General features: G+C 37.8%; 1 protein-coding gene across 1 annotated transcript in view; it reads right to left on the bottom strand.

Moving 5' to 3' along the window:
* Positions 1 to 17851, bottom strand: part of LOC115217680 (claspin-like) — a 74787-nt gene that overhangs the window by 44527 nt on the left and 12409 nt on the right. The window contains exons 7-14 of the mRNA XM_029787431.2: positions 14845 to 15002; positions 13555 to 13651; positions 9946 to 10069; positions 6840 to 7865; positions 5328 to 5443; positions 2759 to 3030; positions 734 to 926; positions 261 to 389 (exon numbers count right to left, since the gene is read on the bottom strand). Coding sequence (XP_029643291.1) covers positions 261 to 389; positions 734 to 926; positions 2759 to 3030; positions 5328 to 5443; positions 6840 to 7865; positions 9946 to 10069; positions 13555 to 13651; positions 14845 to 15002 — 2115 coding nt within the window. The remainder of the gene's footprint in view (positions 1 to 260; positions 390 to 733; positions 927 to 2758; positions 3031 to 5327; positions 5444 to 6839; positions 7866 to 9945; positions 10070 to 13554; positions 13652 to 14844; positions 15003 to 17851) is intronic.

The following is a 17851-nucleotide window of genomic DNA, read 5'->3' as shown; positions in this document are numbered from 1 at the left end:
ACACAGCAATGTCACTCAGCAGACTACTTCATGAAGGTCACTGCTAGTTCTCACTGTGCATACAACCATGTGCCGCCATCTGTTGACACACTACAGAACTAGTCCGGGAACGTTTTTTATACTACCTATATATATATATATATATATACACACACACACACATATATATATGTATACACACACGCACAGAGGTATAAAGAGGAAAATGGGAGGTACAAATACTATATCAAACACAAGTACTAAAAAGATATAAAACTTACCATTAGGCTTCTTTATAACAAAATGGTCATTCATGATGTTCGTTTTCTCATCAGCATCATCATCATTATCATCATCATCTTCTTCAAGTCGAGCTTTTCTCTTTTTACTTAGGTTTTGGCTAATTGGTACTGTAACGAGACCAAATGAAAATCATTTAACCACATTTAGAACAACTGTTTAACATTTCCAATATTAACACCAAGCTTGTATGTCGCCAATTAACCTCCTAGAAATAGAAGCTAAATCCTCTTTTTACCATCATTAAAATAAGACGATACATCAGATAAGTTTGTTCTAGATATGAAAGGTGGTAGGGTCAAGGCTGTGATGCCTTTTAATTATAGATCTTCTAGATGAATGATCTGGAACTAAACAATAAAGAAGAGGCATATGGGAGTCAATGCAATATATTAAAAATATTAATAAAAAAAAGGCAGTGCAAAAGCAAAAAAAAAACAAAAAACAAACTGACCATCAGAATCCTCATCAGACTGGTCAAGATTGAAGTCAAAACTGTCATCAGCACTATCATTATCGTTGTTGTTTTTGATTTTCGGTTCTTTTTCAAACTGCTCCCTGTCACCTTCTTCATCATCGTCATCATCTTCATCTTCTCCTTCATAGTCATCTTCTTCTTCAGCTTCTTCATCAACAAAGGCATTTTTCTAAAAAGAAAAAAAAAAAAAAAAAAAAAAATTAAATATCCTTCGTTACTTTTCCATGTTTTTTCATGCAAGTATGGGTTGGATGAATATATTATTGTAGCATTGTTTTGCAGCTGGATACTCTTCCTGTTGTTAACCCTTACCTGTTTTTCAAGTAAAGGACATCTTATTTCATATCTGGAGGTGCAAAGTGACTGAATGATTTGTTGACAAGATAAGTAAGAATAATACTGCTCATGGTAACCAACTTTTGTATATCACAAATGTAAACATACACAGAAACACATACAAATGTATTTGATGAGCTTCTTTCAGTTTACTCTAGTAGATTTACTCACAAGGCTATGACCAATCCAGGGGCTTTAGTAGGAAACACTCACCCAAACTCTTTTTGTATGATACTTGTTCAATCATCCACCAAGGCATTCCAAATTCAAAAATGTACCTAAGCTGGTACTCCTATGGTTACAAAACGACAAGGGGTTCCAGTTGATTTGGTCAACAGAAAGCCTGCTCATGAAATTCATGTGCAACTGGCTGAGTACTCCAAAGACACACATACCTTTAATGTAGTTCTCAGGGAGATTCAGCATGATACAGAATGTGACAAGGTAGGCCCTTTGAAATTCAAGTACTACTCATTTTTGCCTGATGAAGGGACTGGAACTATGTGGAATAAAGTGTCTTGCTCATGGAAGTCAACAAACAGAATCACCGGGAAAATATGCTGTTAAAAGCACCCATGTGATACCACATAGAAGCACCCATGCAGCACCACATAAAAGCACCCAGCACACTCTGTAAAGTGGTTGGTGTTAGGAAGGGTATCCAGCCATAAAAACCATGCCAAATCAGACTGGAGTCTGGTGCAGCTCTCCAGCTAGCCAAGTCTGGTCAAACTGTCCAACCCATGCCAGCATAGACAATGGACATTAAATGATGATGATGAACTCCACACTACAGCAAGGTTTTCAAGAATTCAATATTTCTGACCAAAGCCTTGAGAATGGATTTGGTAGAGGGAAATTGAAAGAAACCTACCATACATGTGTGTGTGTGTGTGTGTGTGTGTATAACTGTCTCCTTGCCTTGACATCAAGTGATAGTTGTAAACAAATGTCACCATCATGCAGGCAGTGTCCATTTCCAATCTTGCATGAAAAATTGTCTGGTCATGGGGAAATATTACCTTACTTCAAAATGGGTGACGTTCAGCAACAGGAAAAGCACACAAATTCCATCCAACACATGCAAGCATGGAAAAGTGGACATTAAAATGACAATAATAAGAGATAGCTGTATTCAATTTCCAAAGAAATTGATGGTCCTATAAAAACATGCAGATATTACTTGCAATTGTGTCTATATAGTTATGAGCCATCATAGATACCATCTTGATCCTCAATATGACAGCTGGAGAGAGAGAGATGCACTAGAACTTGGTTTGTATGCATTTCAGTGGAGCAGACTAGAATGTCTTGAAATAATGTGCCTTACACAAGGACACAATGCTCAGCTCAGTCAAGGAATTGAACCAATGGCCCCATGTTCACAATTCCAAGACACTAACCACAAGGTCATGTGAATTCACTTGTTCTAACTTCTTTCCTAAAAGAAGATCCTCTACCAGCTCGAAATAGCTGCCAAATCTCCATCAAAATCATTCCCCACTATAAGAAGTGGAACATGATGTATTAGATACAATGCAGTCCGAGGCATATATACAAGGTAGCGATTGTTGCAAGTGAAACACCTTTGATCTTAGATCTGCTCAACCAAGGATAACAGGGAACAAAAAGAGTAGAAAAAGAAAAAAGAAAATTTGTACACACTGGTTTCCGCTTTTCTTTGTAACTTAGCATTTCTTCTTCTTCATCATCATCATATTCTTCATCCCCTTCTTCCTCTTCTCCTTTGTCTTCAGTTTCAGAGTCTACAGAATCAGAACCGTCTGTCAGTTCAGCTTCTTCCTCATCATCCTTCAGGTTATCATAAACCTCTTCATTATCTAACTTATACAGATCACAGCGCTTCTTTCTATTTTCTCCTCGTTTTATCCAAATCTGCTTTACCAGGTGGTTCTTGAGAGCCATCAGTTTGGAACCTGCAATAAATAAATTGTGTAGAAACCCATGCATAATAGGTACATCAATTCTTAGTCCCAAATTGCCATAGAAACCTACATCATGTTCTTCCTATAATCAAATATATGCATTTGTCTGTTTAAGGAACATTTTCCCATTCTAGCATGGTTAAGAAGGGAAGTAATTTTGAGGTAGGCTTCTATGGTTGGTTGCTCTTCCATTCAGCAAACCTTAACCATTTTTCAAATAAGGGATCTTTTTATATAAACATCTCTTTGAAAGCATAGAGCAAAGGGTTGTGATGTTGGCAAAGAATGTAAACATCAACAATGCATCATTCAAACAGTGACAAGCAGAATATCAACATTTAGTGTGTATATGTGTGTGTGTGTGTGTGTGTGTGTGTATATATATATATATATATATATGTATATATATATATATCGCCATGTTGATTCGCTAGCTTCTGCACGCATTTTTTTTCTCTCCTTGTTTCTTTTCTGTGTATCTTTCTGTTGTAGAGCGTAGGCTTGAAACGTAAAAGACTTGTTTTATTTATATTCCTGAGCGCCATACTAATACAATTGTTTGTTTGTACTCCACCTGCCTTCGTCTTTTGTTTATTTTCATAAAGCTTCCTGTTATATATATATGTGTGTGTGTGTGTGTATGTGTGTGTGTGTGAAGACGCATGGCTGTGCTTAGGGTGTTGCACTCATGATCACTAGACCGTGGGTTCAATTCCAACTGGGTGGCACATTGTGTTCTTGAGCAAAACAATTCAATTCATGCTGCACCAGTCTCCCTTTCAATTAGGCGAGAATGTTGGCCTGCGCACCTAGCCAGCAGGGTGGCATCATTCAAAAGCTTAAACGATGCAAATCGCATTGAGACCAGTGATATGTAATAATATCTGAGTCTGGTTAGTCACGTGATCATGTGTTATATACACACACACACATATGCACTGCATATACTCGAGTAATAGTCGATTTCATGTAAAAGTCAATCCCCTATTTTTGGCCTAAAAACTGGGAATTTTCCATAAACCCAAGTATTTCACAGACAACAGGATATTTGTGGGTCAAGGTATCATTTAATTCTGTACGTAGAAATAATACTGTTACAAAATTCTGTGGCTACCTTACTCTAGCTTGCTTTATAGTTGGAATACTTGGTGCTTATAATGGAATCCTCAGTGCTTAAAGTAATAACCATGATATAGGGAGCACTACACAAGTGTTGAATGGTGCTATATCACCATTACTAAAATGTATGCAAAGGATATGCTGCAAGCCTGCATACACCTTCAAGCACAATAAACACATGTGTCATACACTCATGTACAAGGTGAGAAAAGGGGTTTCACAAACAGCACTATTGACAAACACTGGCAAATGCCACTGTCTGAATTCATACAAAGGCATGACTTTGGTAAGCCTAAAAACATTAATCACTAGATCAGTGGTTCCCATGTGACCTTTATATTTTCCTCATCTCCAAATACAATAAACACATGCATCATACATTCATCTGTTTGCATGGTGAGAAATGCATTTCACAGACAGCACTATCACCAAACAACAGCAAACACCGCTGTATGAATCCGTACAGAGGCATGACTTTGGTAAACCAAAAAACATTTAGTTAATCACGAGGTCAGTGGTTCCCAAACTTTTTTAGCCGCGGATTCCTTCAACATTAATTTTAAAAACACGGAACCCCTGGGGTTTTGCAGAACACACTTTGGGAATCCCTGCTCCAGATTAACAACTCTACACCATATTATGGACATTTATTGGTAACTGCACATGGCATCCTGCAATTTTTTTATTTTATTTCTATGGGGGACAACATATACACAGAACATGACACACTGTTTACCTTATAAGAATCATTGTTACTACCATTTTAACCCTAGGCTGCATCAAATAACCAGCTGGAGGAGGCAGCCTCCTGGGGTTAAAACAGTAGTAATGCCAGTTCCTGCGGAACAGCCGTGTTGAAGAAGAAAGAAACATTACTTCTCAGTATAATTACTGCTTTCATCTCTTATAGAGATTTTCTAACTAGCTAATTTGTTTGATCCATTAAAAAGTTGGTTTTTTTTACACAGGATGCTTTCTATACAACCAACTCAGGATATTCATATTTAAGAGTTTGTAAAAACCCTTCACAAAAAAGGTTATAAGTATCAGTTAATTCATTGCTAAAAAAATATGAGCTTTGGATAGAGACAGAAATCAAAGAAAAAAAATAACTAAGGTGAATGACAGGAATGTAAAAAAAAAATTTTTAACTATATAAAAACAAATACCAGGTTTGTCTAACTGGAGTTCATTTTGCTGACTGAGTTCAGTATCCATGTGATATGTAACAGTAGACAACTTTAGATTTTCTTTCTGATTATCATCGCATTCTTTCTCAACAATACTGTAAAAGAAATCAAGCAAGATTAACTCTTTCGCATTTAATCCTTCAGATTATTCTGTTAAATGTAAGGCTTATTTATTCACATGTTTTGAATTAACACATTAACTGCTACATGTACCACTGGGGCAGCTACATTTATGTGTATATAGAGGAAGTTGCAGATGGAGAGGTTGCTGGGTTGAACCATGGAAATGGAGTGTTGGTAAATGTGGAAACATTTTTCTAATTAAGAGAACCATTGAATGGAGATGACAAACTGGACTTGGGAACAATGGTTTTAAGGAGATGAACCTGCAAGAGGTTTCCAAAATTGGGTGGCATGCTAATAAGGAAGCAAGTGTCATTGACACTAGAGGGAAAGGTGTGTTGCGTGTGTGAGAAAGGTTATGATTAATGTGACACATGGGTAAAGAATGATGAGTAAACTGAAGAGAATGAAAAGGAGAAAGATTCTGTGGCTAAGACTATTGCTGAAAGAAAGAAAGAAAGAGAAAGACAAACAATGAACCACAGAGGAGAGAGGGATAATGATAGTGATGGATGTTTTGAAGAGAAATGGGATGAAGTAGATAGCTCATTCACTGACGAAGGGTGAATGTGGCAGGGTAAAAGGAATGAGGGAAATAAATGAAAAAGGAAGTAGAGGAAGACGTAGAGGGAGACAAAGAGAAACATGGTGAAAGATGATGGGGGAGGAAATCAAAAGTAAAGGGCTTAGTGAGCAGATATAAAGAGTTTAGAGCAAACTGGAGATGACAGTCAAGGTACCCAGAAGGCTAACCACAAAAATTTCAGTTATATGACTAGGATTGAAAAGTGTTCAGTACGTGCTTTGTGTAAAGTGAGACACAGCAACAACAGAAAAAGGTGAGAGAATATACAGCCTATTGGTGAGTGAAGGAACGAGAGGTAGTAGTGATGTTGTCAGTAAATACAATAAGGTACATGGCTTAGGGGTTAAAGTATTTGTCGCATGATTCTAAGTTTATGAGTTCAATACCTAGTGGTAAGTTGTGTCCTTGAGCAAAACACTTTATTCCACATTGCCCAAGTCTACTGAGCCAGCAAAAACGTGTAGTACATACCTGTAGTTTAAAGGGCCAGTTTTGTTAGATTCTGTGACAAGCTGAAACTTTACTGAAAACTATGTTAGGGGTACATGTGTCTGTGGGGTACCAAGCAACTTGCATGCTAATTTCATGAGAGCAGGCTGTCCCATTGATCAGATCAACTGAAACAATCAATGTCATAACTGACAGAGTGCCAGTTAAATGCAATGAAAAGCTCTCAGAATAATAAAAACGAAGTGGGTGGTAGTGGTTGCAAGAATAGCAAGGGTACCTCATCAACAATAGCAACATCAGTAAAATAAGCAATAAAAACAAAAATAATTTACCTGATATTAACTTCTGTGTTTTGTTTCCGCCCCTTATTGACATTGGTGCTCTTTAATAATCTCTGCATGAGTAGATCAGTACCATGAGGTTGTTCAACTTCATCCTCATCATCCAAATTGATAGCTTGGGTCAAACTACCACTCAGCTTTGGAGTGAAGCTGCAAACATCAGGGTCAAGCAATTCTAAAGGCAGGCACCTTTTCATTGACTTTTGGCTGGTCTCTCTCCTACTCGGAACAATCTCTGTATCTAATGATGATTCTGTTGCCTGGCTTTTTGTTGTTACTACTGCTGCTGCTGCTGTTGGTGGTAGTGGTGTTGTTGTTGTTGTTGCAACTAGCTCAGCAGAAAGTGGCGCTTGAGTCTGTATTTGAAGTGATGGGGTGTATGCTGTCTGGGCCTGACTGTTAAGATCTGAACACAGCAATTCATCCATGAAAGAGTCATCAGTTTGCATCATACCATTACTGTCCACAACCCAGCCAGAATTGTTATTAGTGCTACTGTCCATTGGTTTACTACTTGATGCAATCTGCTCTCTATTAACATTACTATCTTTACAACCATCATCAATGCCATCTCCATTATTGTTATTACATTCTTCTTCTTCTTCAACAACCTTATCTACCAATGTCTGGCTATGGTCGAATGAAATGTTTTCTGAATCAACAGGAATATCAGGGAGGTGGTTAGAGTCGTCTTCTGTATTTTTCGATAACAGATTTTTGGCCCTGACAAAAAGACTTGGTAACTCATCCAGTTCATCACCATCATCACAATCTATAGATTTTTCACCCTGTTTATTGTTCACTGAAGGCTCCAAGTCTTTGATGCCAGTAAAAGATAAGGAAGAAACTCCCTGACAAGACACACTACCATCTGTTGTCTTAGACTGTTCACTGGCCTCATTGCTATCATCAACTGATTCAGTTTCTTTCAATAACGAGTCAATGTTTTCAGCATAGGAGACAGATTTGAACATAACTGAGTCATTCTCAATAGTGTCTTGGACAAACTTTACTTTCCTGTCAAACACAGATAAGAGAGAAAAAGTTAACAAAACAAAAAGATTAGCATCAGTTTCACTATTGTTAGCATCAACATTGTTTTTAAGTTCATTTTTTTCATGCTTGCAAGGACCAGATGGAATTTGCCCTGAGGTAGATTTTCTATGGCTAACATTTTCCCAGTGGAATGACACTATTTGTAGGATGGTGGTGTTCATTTACAGCTAACACATGTCAAAACACCAGTTGTCATGCAGGATGAATAAATACAAAACACATATGTATACCTACAGGTGGCAAGTAAAAAACACCATTTGAGCATGGCCGTTGCCAGTACCGCTTGATTGGTCCTCATGCCGGTGGTACGTAAAAGCACCCACTACACTCTTGGAGTGGTTGGCGTTAGGAGCCTGGTGTAGCCATCTGGTTCGCCAGTCCTCAATCAAATCGTCCAACCCATGCTAGCATGGAAAGCAGATGTTAAACGATCATGATGATGACTACATCTACCAACATTATGATGAACTTATAACATCTTACTTCTTTAATTTTCTCTGTTGTTTATGAAAGTTTCTTATATTAATATAGAAATATATATTTATACTTAAATATTCGTCTGAAAGTCTCATTTTGCATATATATATTGTATTTCATACCCATATTTAATATAGGAACTTTATTACTTTAGTACCTAAAACATAATTGCTATTTAATCGGAATAAAATTTCTTCAAATCCTTAAAAAATATAAGAATGTATGGAGTAGCCAGCTGTCTTTAAAAACAAGCTTACAGATCATTCCATAACAACTTTTATGATCTATGGATATTAGAAAGGAGGGGGCTGTACAAGAATCTGTCTTATCATATCATCCATACTTTTGAAATCCGTCTATGTATGACATGTCATTACCTTCAATTAAACTATATACAGATGACATCATCCAATACAGACAACATTACAATGTTGCCCTTTTACTTTACATTACGCACAGCAAGCAATACTAGATGGAGTATCAAGTCAACTAATTATAATTTATCAACTGCTCACATTCCCTACATTTAAAATGTGCAAACTTGTGCTAATATAAGAAATTCAAACTGGCAGAATTGTTAAAGCATCAGAAAAATATTTCTTATCCAGTGAGAGTCTACCCAAACTTGTGAGTTTGTATATCATCATTATCATTTGGCATCTGTTTTTCATGCTAGCATGTTTAAGATGATTTAATAGGAGCTCATAAGCTAGAGAGCAGTACAAAGCTCATTTGTTTTGGCTTGGTTTCTATGGCTAGCTGGTCTTCCTAATGCCAACCACTCCACAGAGTGTATTGGGTGCCTTTTGCATGTCACCAGTATGAAGGCTTTTTACATGCCAACAGCACAGGAGCCTTTTGTGTCACTGGCACGAGGACCTTTTACAGGTCACTGCATGGGGGCTGTTTATATGTCACTAGCACAAGGGCCATTTACATGCTACTGGCATGGGTGCCTTTCACATGTCATCAGCACTGGCCATGACCATGATTTCACTTAGCTTGATGTGTCTTCATTCCAACATTTAAATTAACAATCTCAAATAATTTTGCTACAGGAATTATCTTCAGATGCAGTTACTTACTCAGATATTATCTATCCTTCCCGAGACAAGATTAAACAAACTAAGGAAAGCTTTACAATATAGCATAACAATTTAAAGTAAGGATAAGGACACTAAAAATAATAATTCTTTCTACAAGAGGCACAAAGCTTAAATTTTCGGTGGGGGCTAGTTGATTACATCAACTCTAGTGTTCGATTGGTATGGTACTCACTTTATTGACCTTGAAAGAATGAAAGGCAAAGATGAGCTGAGTAAAGTTTGAACTCAGAACAATAAAGCCAGAAGTACCACTAAGCATTTTCATTTTATCTGGCATGATAATGACTCTGCCAATTCGCCACCTCTATGCTAGAAATAATAGTTATTTTTTAATAAATAATAATGCTTTTTACAGATCAGTCCTTAGCTCTTGTTTCAACATTTTAAAAATAAAATAAGAGATAAAAAATATCTGGGATAAATATCTTGTAGAGACATATTAATAGTTGTTTACTTACAGTTTCTCATTAGCTGCACATGAATGCAAAGCCCGGTACTGTTGCTGTTTGCGGGCAGCTCGATTCAGAAAGACATTGAGGGACTTTGAAACTGGCTGATGGTATGGAAGGTTGACATTCGATTCTAAAATGGGATATAACAGTATATAATTTAGGTATTGTGTGGAGCCATGTGTATGAGAAAGATGGGAAGGGAGAGCGAAAACCAGAGGGAAAGAGAAGGGGGAGGAAGAGAAAAAAGAAGAGGGAGCAAGAAGGGGAGGGTGGAGAGAGAAAAGAGAGCAGGTGGAAGGAAAGGGAGGAGGGGATAGAGAGAGAAAAGAGGAGGGGGAAGGAGCAGAGAGACAGAGATTGTGTATTAGTCTATATTCTTTAAATGGTTAAAACCATTTTCATTCTGGCTTTATTGGATCAGAAAACAAGTGTGTGTATTTTATCCTTTTACTTGTTTCAGTCATTGGACTGTGGCCATGCTGGGATACAACTTAGAGAGGTTTAGTTGAACAAATGAACTCCATTTCTTACTTTAAGTCTGGTACTTATTCAAAGAGTCCTTTTTTTAATTCTTTTTTTCATTTTAGTCTAACAATTTAGTTGTTGCTACATAACTAAACCAACAGCTGTTGTTAAACACAGGAATGGGGAACACACACACACAATGATCATCCACACAGATTCATCATCATCATTTAACGTCCACTTTCCATGCTAGCATGGGTTGGACGGTTCAACTGGGGTCTGGGGAGCCCGAAGGCTGCACCAGGCCAGTCAGATCTGGCAGTGTTTCTACAGCTGGATGCCCTTCCTAACGCCAACCACTCCGAGAGTGTAGTGGGTGATTTTATGTGCCACCGACACAGGTGCCAGACGAGGCTGGCGAACGGCCACACTCGGATGGTGTTTTTTTTTTATGTGCCACCGACACAGGTGCCAGACGAGGCTGGCAGACGGCCACGCTCGGATGGTGTTTTTATGTGCCACCGACACAGGTGCCAGATGAGGCTGGCGAACGGCCACGATCGGATGGTGTTTGTTACGTGCCCACAGCACGGAGGCCAGTCGATGCGGTACTGGCTACGGCCACGTTCGGATGGTTTTCTTGTATGCCACCGACACTGGTACCACAAAGATACAAATTCCATTGATGTTCATCTATTTTGATTTGTTTTGATTTGATTTTGATTTTCACTTGCCTCAACAGGTCTTCACTTCTACTAAATTCATTCATTAGGCTTTGGTTGACCCACAGCTACAGATACCTGCCCAAGATGTCATGCAGTGAGAGTGAACTTCAAACCACACAGTTGCAAATAAAGCTTCTCAACTACATCTCTACGACTTTGCCTGCATCTAAATTATTCCCTCGCCAATTCAGTATCTTTTTGTTTTCATGGGTGCAACACCTTTCATACACACACAGTAACAAAGAAATACAGCCAAATTCAGTGCTTTTTATGTGAACCTGCCACAGGGGTTCTCAACCATTTTTTAACTATGGACCCCTTTGATTACTATTCTATTCTGTTGGACCCCCAAAACCATTTGAGGTTTAAAAACTAGTTTTATTCAAAATTCCTATTTTGTTTTTCACACATTAACTTATGTAGGTTACAGACAGAAACCAAACTGTTTCTTGCAATACATAACACATACATCTAAAGCAATTTTTTGCAGGGGCCCTTAAAATACTGTTGTGGATCCCCAGTTTACTATTTTGTTGTGTGGACCCCAAAAAATCTTATATGGACCCTTAGGGACCCTCGTTGAGAACCACTGATCTAACATGTTTGGTATTGGGGTCAATTTGTTTCACTAAAAGCGCTTCAAGGCAATACCCGAGCATGGCGATAGTCTAATGACTGAAACAAATAAAAGAATAAAAGACAAAAAATATATTCTGAAGAATAAAAAAAAAATGTATCCTAAGTCTATGTCCATACCACAGTACAGCACTGAGAGCCAACATTCAGTATAGTTCGCTAGGGTCAACCCACAGTAAAGCATACCACTACACATTTACAGCACAACAGAGAAAAAAAAAAAGCATAAAGACTGCTAGGAGCTGGATGTTGCTTAACCAAAAATCAGCCCTGATTGAGGCAAGCTGGCAGAAACATTAGCATGCCAGGCGAAATGTTTAGCGATATTTCGTCTGCTGTTATGTTCAGAGTTCAAATTCCGCCGAGGTCGACTTTGCCTTTCATCCTTTCAGGGTCGATAAATTAAGTACCAGTTACGTACTGGTGTCGATGTAATCGACTTAATCCCTTTGTGTGTCTTTGTTTGTCCCCTCTATGTTTAGCCCCTTGTAGGCAATAAAGAAATAAGAAATTAGCCCTGATTGAGCAGGTCCACATATAAGCAAAGGTGTTACAGCTATGGCCATCTCATCCGGTTGAAAATAACTAATATAACCAGTTGTTTTTAAGACACTAAAGGAGATTTGGTTACTATGTTTGCGACAAAGGACCGAGATAGCTGACACCTTGCTGTACTCAAGAAGACCCGTACTCTGCAGAAGTGTTAAGACTAGTCTCACTAGTGGTGTAAAGTACTCGCAATGGTGCCACATAAAAGCACCCAAATGGTGCCATGTAAAAGCACTCAGCACACTCTGTAAAGTGGTTAACATTAGGAAGGGCAACCATCTGTAAAAAACCATGCCAAATCAGACTGGAGTATGGTACAGCCCTCCCTCCCCCAGCCCATTGCCAGCTCTGGTCAAACTGTCCAACCCATGCCAGCAAGAACAATGGACGTTAAATGATGATGATGATGTTTAGCAAGTCAAGCAACCACTTAGAAACTGCTTCTGATAGGAAGTTGGAAGAAGGGACATAGCTGTTCACACCCTGGCACCAAACCCATTTGTGGTTAAAGTTCTCAACTTTCCAACCTCTCTGTTTATTTATCATGTAAATAGGCAACTTATTATTGTAAGCCAATGTTAGCGCCGAGTTTAATTATTTGTGCCCAAGATTAAATAGCTGCAGAGCGACAGCAACTTGATCACCTACAGCCCTGATTCTGCTGTGGAAATCACCAGAAGTTGCTGACATACAAACAAGCCAATGTAGGATCCTCTATATGGTTGCGCAACCAGCAACAAATAGTGGCCAAATCTTCTTCTTTCAACTGCAAGATATACGGATACATCTGATAATGTAACCATAGATATGTTTGCAAAAACAACACAGGATGGTCACAACAGAAATGACTTTGACATAAGTTTACTCTGACCATAACAAGGTGAGGATAAACAATTACTTGAAACACCCTCACACACAAACCAGCCCCAAAATAGAAAATATGTATAGGAGTGGCTGTGTGCCGATGCTGGTGTTTACATCCCTGTAACTTAGCAGTTTGGCAAAAGAGACCGATAGAATAAGTACTAGGCTTACAAAGAATAAGTCCTGGGGTCAATTTACTTGACTAAAGGCGGTGCTCCAGCATGGCCACAGTCAAATGACTGAAACAAGTAAAAGAGTAAAAGAGAGTATCCAGCAACACATCCTCCCCATCATACATACAAAAACACCAATCAGCCTAAAACAGCTAGTTATCCAGCCCCAACCATACAACACCGTTGACGAATAGAATACCTACCTCTAATGAGGCGCTGTGTCTCACTATGAAGCTCAAGTAGATCATTCTTTGCCTTAGTCTTTGAGGCTCTTTCTTTCCGTGGTTGTTTGGTAGCACCCTGTAAAATGCAAGTAAGCACTGGTTAATGTTTTATAGTAATATGGGCAACAGCATACAGAAAAGAGTGTAAAGGGGTTAAAAGAAAACAAAAAGAGTACTGAGGTACAGAACCAAACATTTAAGGAATTTTTAAGTCGACATGTTTAACCCTTTTGTTACCGTATTTATTTTGAGATGCTCTGTGTTTCTTTCGATTAATTTTAAATATAACAAAGAATTTAGTAAAATAACTTAGTTATCATTAAGCTGGTGTTAGGAACATAAATTGTGACAAAGGTCTGGTGGAAGATTTTAATTAAAAACTTATGAAAACAAGACATTTGTACCACAGAGCCAGAGCCGCTTTCAGTCGGGTTGGTAACGAAAGGGTTAAGACTTTTAAATTTATCAGAGACCAAATAGAGTCACTGAAGTGGATTTATATTGTGCCACTCCAATTTGCTCAACCCTCCTCCTCCAACTATCACTGAAAGTGACCAGCCCTTCCCACCCATTAATTACTATGTCAAACCCTTATCTCCAGAACACTAATCTCTGGAATTGTTTCCCTGCCCACGTTTTCTGTACTACCATTAACTTACAATTATTGAAGGAGGAATTAATAGATGTTATTTTCCAAGAAAATGTTATAGATGTTTCCAAGTAAATGTTAATAGATGTTGTGAAGTATATTTGCCACTTAAATATGGCTAACCCCTGAGGGTGGATGCTACTGTAGCTTGTAGCCCCAAGAGGACACCTCCTCCAGCTGGCTATTGACACACTTTCTATGCCCGATCAATATATGCAAGAGAGATTTATTATTGTTAATAGATGTTATTTTCCAAGAAAAACACAAAGACCCAGCTTTCACTAAAACAACAGTGCTAATGTAAATGCAAGCAAAATTTGTTTTAAATGACAAATGATGACAGATATAACCAAAACAACATCAGTAGCAATAATGACAGGATAAAAAAAGGCAGCGAGTTGGGAGAAACATTGGCACGCTTAGCGGTGTTCTGAGTTCAAATTCTGCCAAGGCCGACTTTGACTTTCACCCTCTCAGGGTCAATAAATTAAGTACCAGTTGTGTACTGGAGTCAATCTAATTGACTTGCCCCTTCCCAAAAATTTCGGGCCATGTGCCTAAAGTAGAAAAGAATAATGATAGGGTAAAAAGAAAAAAAAGAAAAGAAAAGAAAAAGATACCTTTTTCAGTTTAGCCTTCAGTTTTGCTGTTAGCTTAATTGCACTGAAACCTTCATCATCATCATCTCCATTGCTGTCGCTGCCCATATCACTATCCTCCTTCTGTCCTATTTCATCACCACTACTATCACTGTTCTTTTCATGGCTGTTACTAAACACTGCAAGATAATATAACAAAGATTCTATCAAACAAAATACATCAGTGCATTTGAGTGGAAGAGAATTTAATAGTGAATGTCATGGAGAGAGAAAAGAGAGCAAGAGAAAATGTGAGATAGTTCTACAGTGAGCTATGAAATAATTAGCTTAAATCCTACTGAGATACCATGCTCACCTTTCAAACCTCCCACACATCCAAGTGCAACATAACAAGAGGGCAGACAATATTATAAATAGCAATCAATCATTATACATGTATTTTTTTATTATTTTGTTTTTAGTCACCTGACTGTGGCCATACTAGAGCACTGTTTTGAAGGGTCTTAGTTGAACAAATCAATCTCAAGACTTTTTTTTTTTATGCCTAGTACTTATTTTATCGGTCTCTTTTTCCAAGCTGCTAGGTTACAGGGATATAAACACACCAACACCAGTTGTCAAGTGGTGATGGGGGTCAAACACAGACACAGAGTTATATATAAACACTACACTTGATTTTCTCCCCTCCATACACACACAAGCATGTTCACTTTCCAGACATTTCTACATTACTGCATGTACTTTATATGCACTTTCTGACAAGTTGTGGTGCACCTGAGCACTGTATACAATAATTTCATTATTATATTATTATATATATATATACATAAATATATACAACCATGTGGTAGGTAAAAAAGCTTCTCACCACATAGCTACACCTCCACCAATATATATGTATATATATATATTATATATATATATATATATATATATATAGGCATAGGAGTGGCTGTGTGGTAAGTAGCTTGCTTACAAACCACATGGTTCCAGGTTCAGTCCCACTGCACGGCACCCTTGGGCAAGTGTCTTCTACTATAGCCTCGGGCTGACCAAAGCCTTGTGAGTGGATTTGGTGGACGGAAACTGAAAGAAGCCCATCATATATATATGTGTGTGTGTGTGTTTGTATCCCTGTGTTTGTCACACACAACATCGCTGGTGTTTATGACCCCGTAACTTAGCGGTTTGACAAAAGAGACCGATAGAATAAGTACTAGGCTTACAAAGAATAAGTCCTGGGGTCAATTTGCTCAACTAAAGTGTGTGTGTGTGTATATATATATATATATATATATATATATATATATCATCATTTAACACTCATCTATGGTGGCATGGAAGAAGTGCAAAATAAGTTTACAAGCATGCCTTTTTAGTAAACATATATTTAGTCTCAGTGGAAAGGTAACGACTTAGATTCACCAACAGAGCAGTGGGGAAAGGACTCTTTCTTAGTGGTCAAAAGAAGAGGTTGATTAGAACAGTTTCAGTTTCTGACAAAGCATTATCACCAGAAATCAATAATAATTTGGTCCCACAGAGACTAACAGTATAAAGTTATTCATAGAATACACCAATCTGGACAAACTTGAATTGGTGTGTGTAATCTCCTTTTCTTCACAGCAAGGCTAAATATCTGTTTACATAAAAACATATTCACAATTCTGCTTGTAACATGGTTCTGGGGTTCATCCCAGTATGAGGCACTTTCAGCAAGTATCTTCTACCATAGGCTATTCAAAGCCATTTGAGTGGATTTGTGGATAGAAACTAAAAGAAGCATGCATGTGTGTGTGTGTGTGTCTTTCCTTGTCTTCTTAACATCATTTGATAATTGCAAATGATTGTCAATGTTTTTTATTTTCAATATTGAGCAAAAACATAGCTCGCCTGGAAAGAGGTGGGTTGGCAACAGGAAGGGCATCCAGCTTCAGCAAATTCTGTTTGGTTCATGCAAGAATGGTTGTGGATACTAAAATGATGATGCCACTTGCTTTGTTCATTGTTTGCTCTAATTTGGTAACTGCTTGTCTTCACCATCTATACTCTCATACAAGATAATTTACAAGAGTAGATTTAAAGGCATAAAGGTAGAATTTGGTTTGAGTACCCCATTTAGCCCTTCAACTTTTTGATTTTTGGGAATTTTCAGAAAATCTTTGCAATTAAAATGATTATACAAAATAAAATATTTTTTGTGTGATTTGTGGGTGATTTAGCTGATATTTTTAGCACATCTCACAACCACCTGGTACCTTCCTTCTTTCTTTGCCACTCTGGCCCATATGTTTTGCAGTATCTTTCTCCTCATAAACACATTTAATGGTCCATTGCTGAGATTTAATCAAATCCCGTATTTTAAACTGATTTCAAAACAAAATTCAAAAAAAAGAGTGGAAAGATTTATGTGGGGTGAGGTGAGCTTAAAAAAATATTTTTTTAATAATCATATGAATTCCTGTGTGTAGAACACAAATTCACAAAAATTTTCTGAAAATTCCAAAAAATAAAAAGATTATAAGGGGTCATATGGGATGCTTAAACCAAAATTCCACTAGCTTAAAAAACCTTAACATTTCTAAGACTCTTGAAACTAGCTTATTACAACAACAAACATGTAACTGAAGCTATACAACACACTCCATACTTTGGCCCATAGATATGCTGTCTCCCCATGAGGTCAATTCTACCACAACTAAAGTTGCCACAGATTGTCAAAGAAGGCTTATAGGTTGTTACCTCCATTCAGACCTAACCAACTTGCTGCATTCCTCCTCCCGCTCCATCCCACCTTGCCCTTATTAACTACTCTGCCTAGCCCTTTCTCTCCAGAACCCTATTCACTGAAATTTCCATTATTCACGACCATGCTTTTGATATGACCAAGGAGAACATCTGTTGCATATATCTGACAGGTTATATGTGGAAGGCCTGTAAAAGCCATTGGAACACCAAACAACTAAACCATTATTAAAAGAAAAAAGTAAGAATTGCATTTAACAACAACAAGGTTAACATAATCAAC

The sequence above is a fragment of the Octopus sinensis genome, linkage group LG11 (assembly GCF_006345805.1).
Source record: "Octopus sinensis linkage group LG11, ASM634580v1, whole genome shotgun sequence".
In the NCBI taxonomy this organism is placed as follows: domain Eukaryota; kingdom Metazoa; phylum Mollusca; class Cephalopoda; order Octopoda; family Octopodidae; genus Octopus; species Octopus sinensis.
Note: the sequence above shows the minus strand (reverse complement) of the source record. Positions and strands in the feature narration are given on the sequence as shown.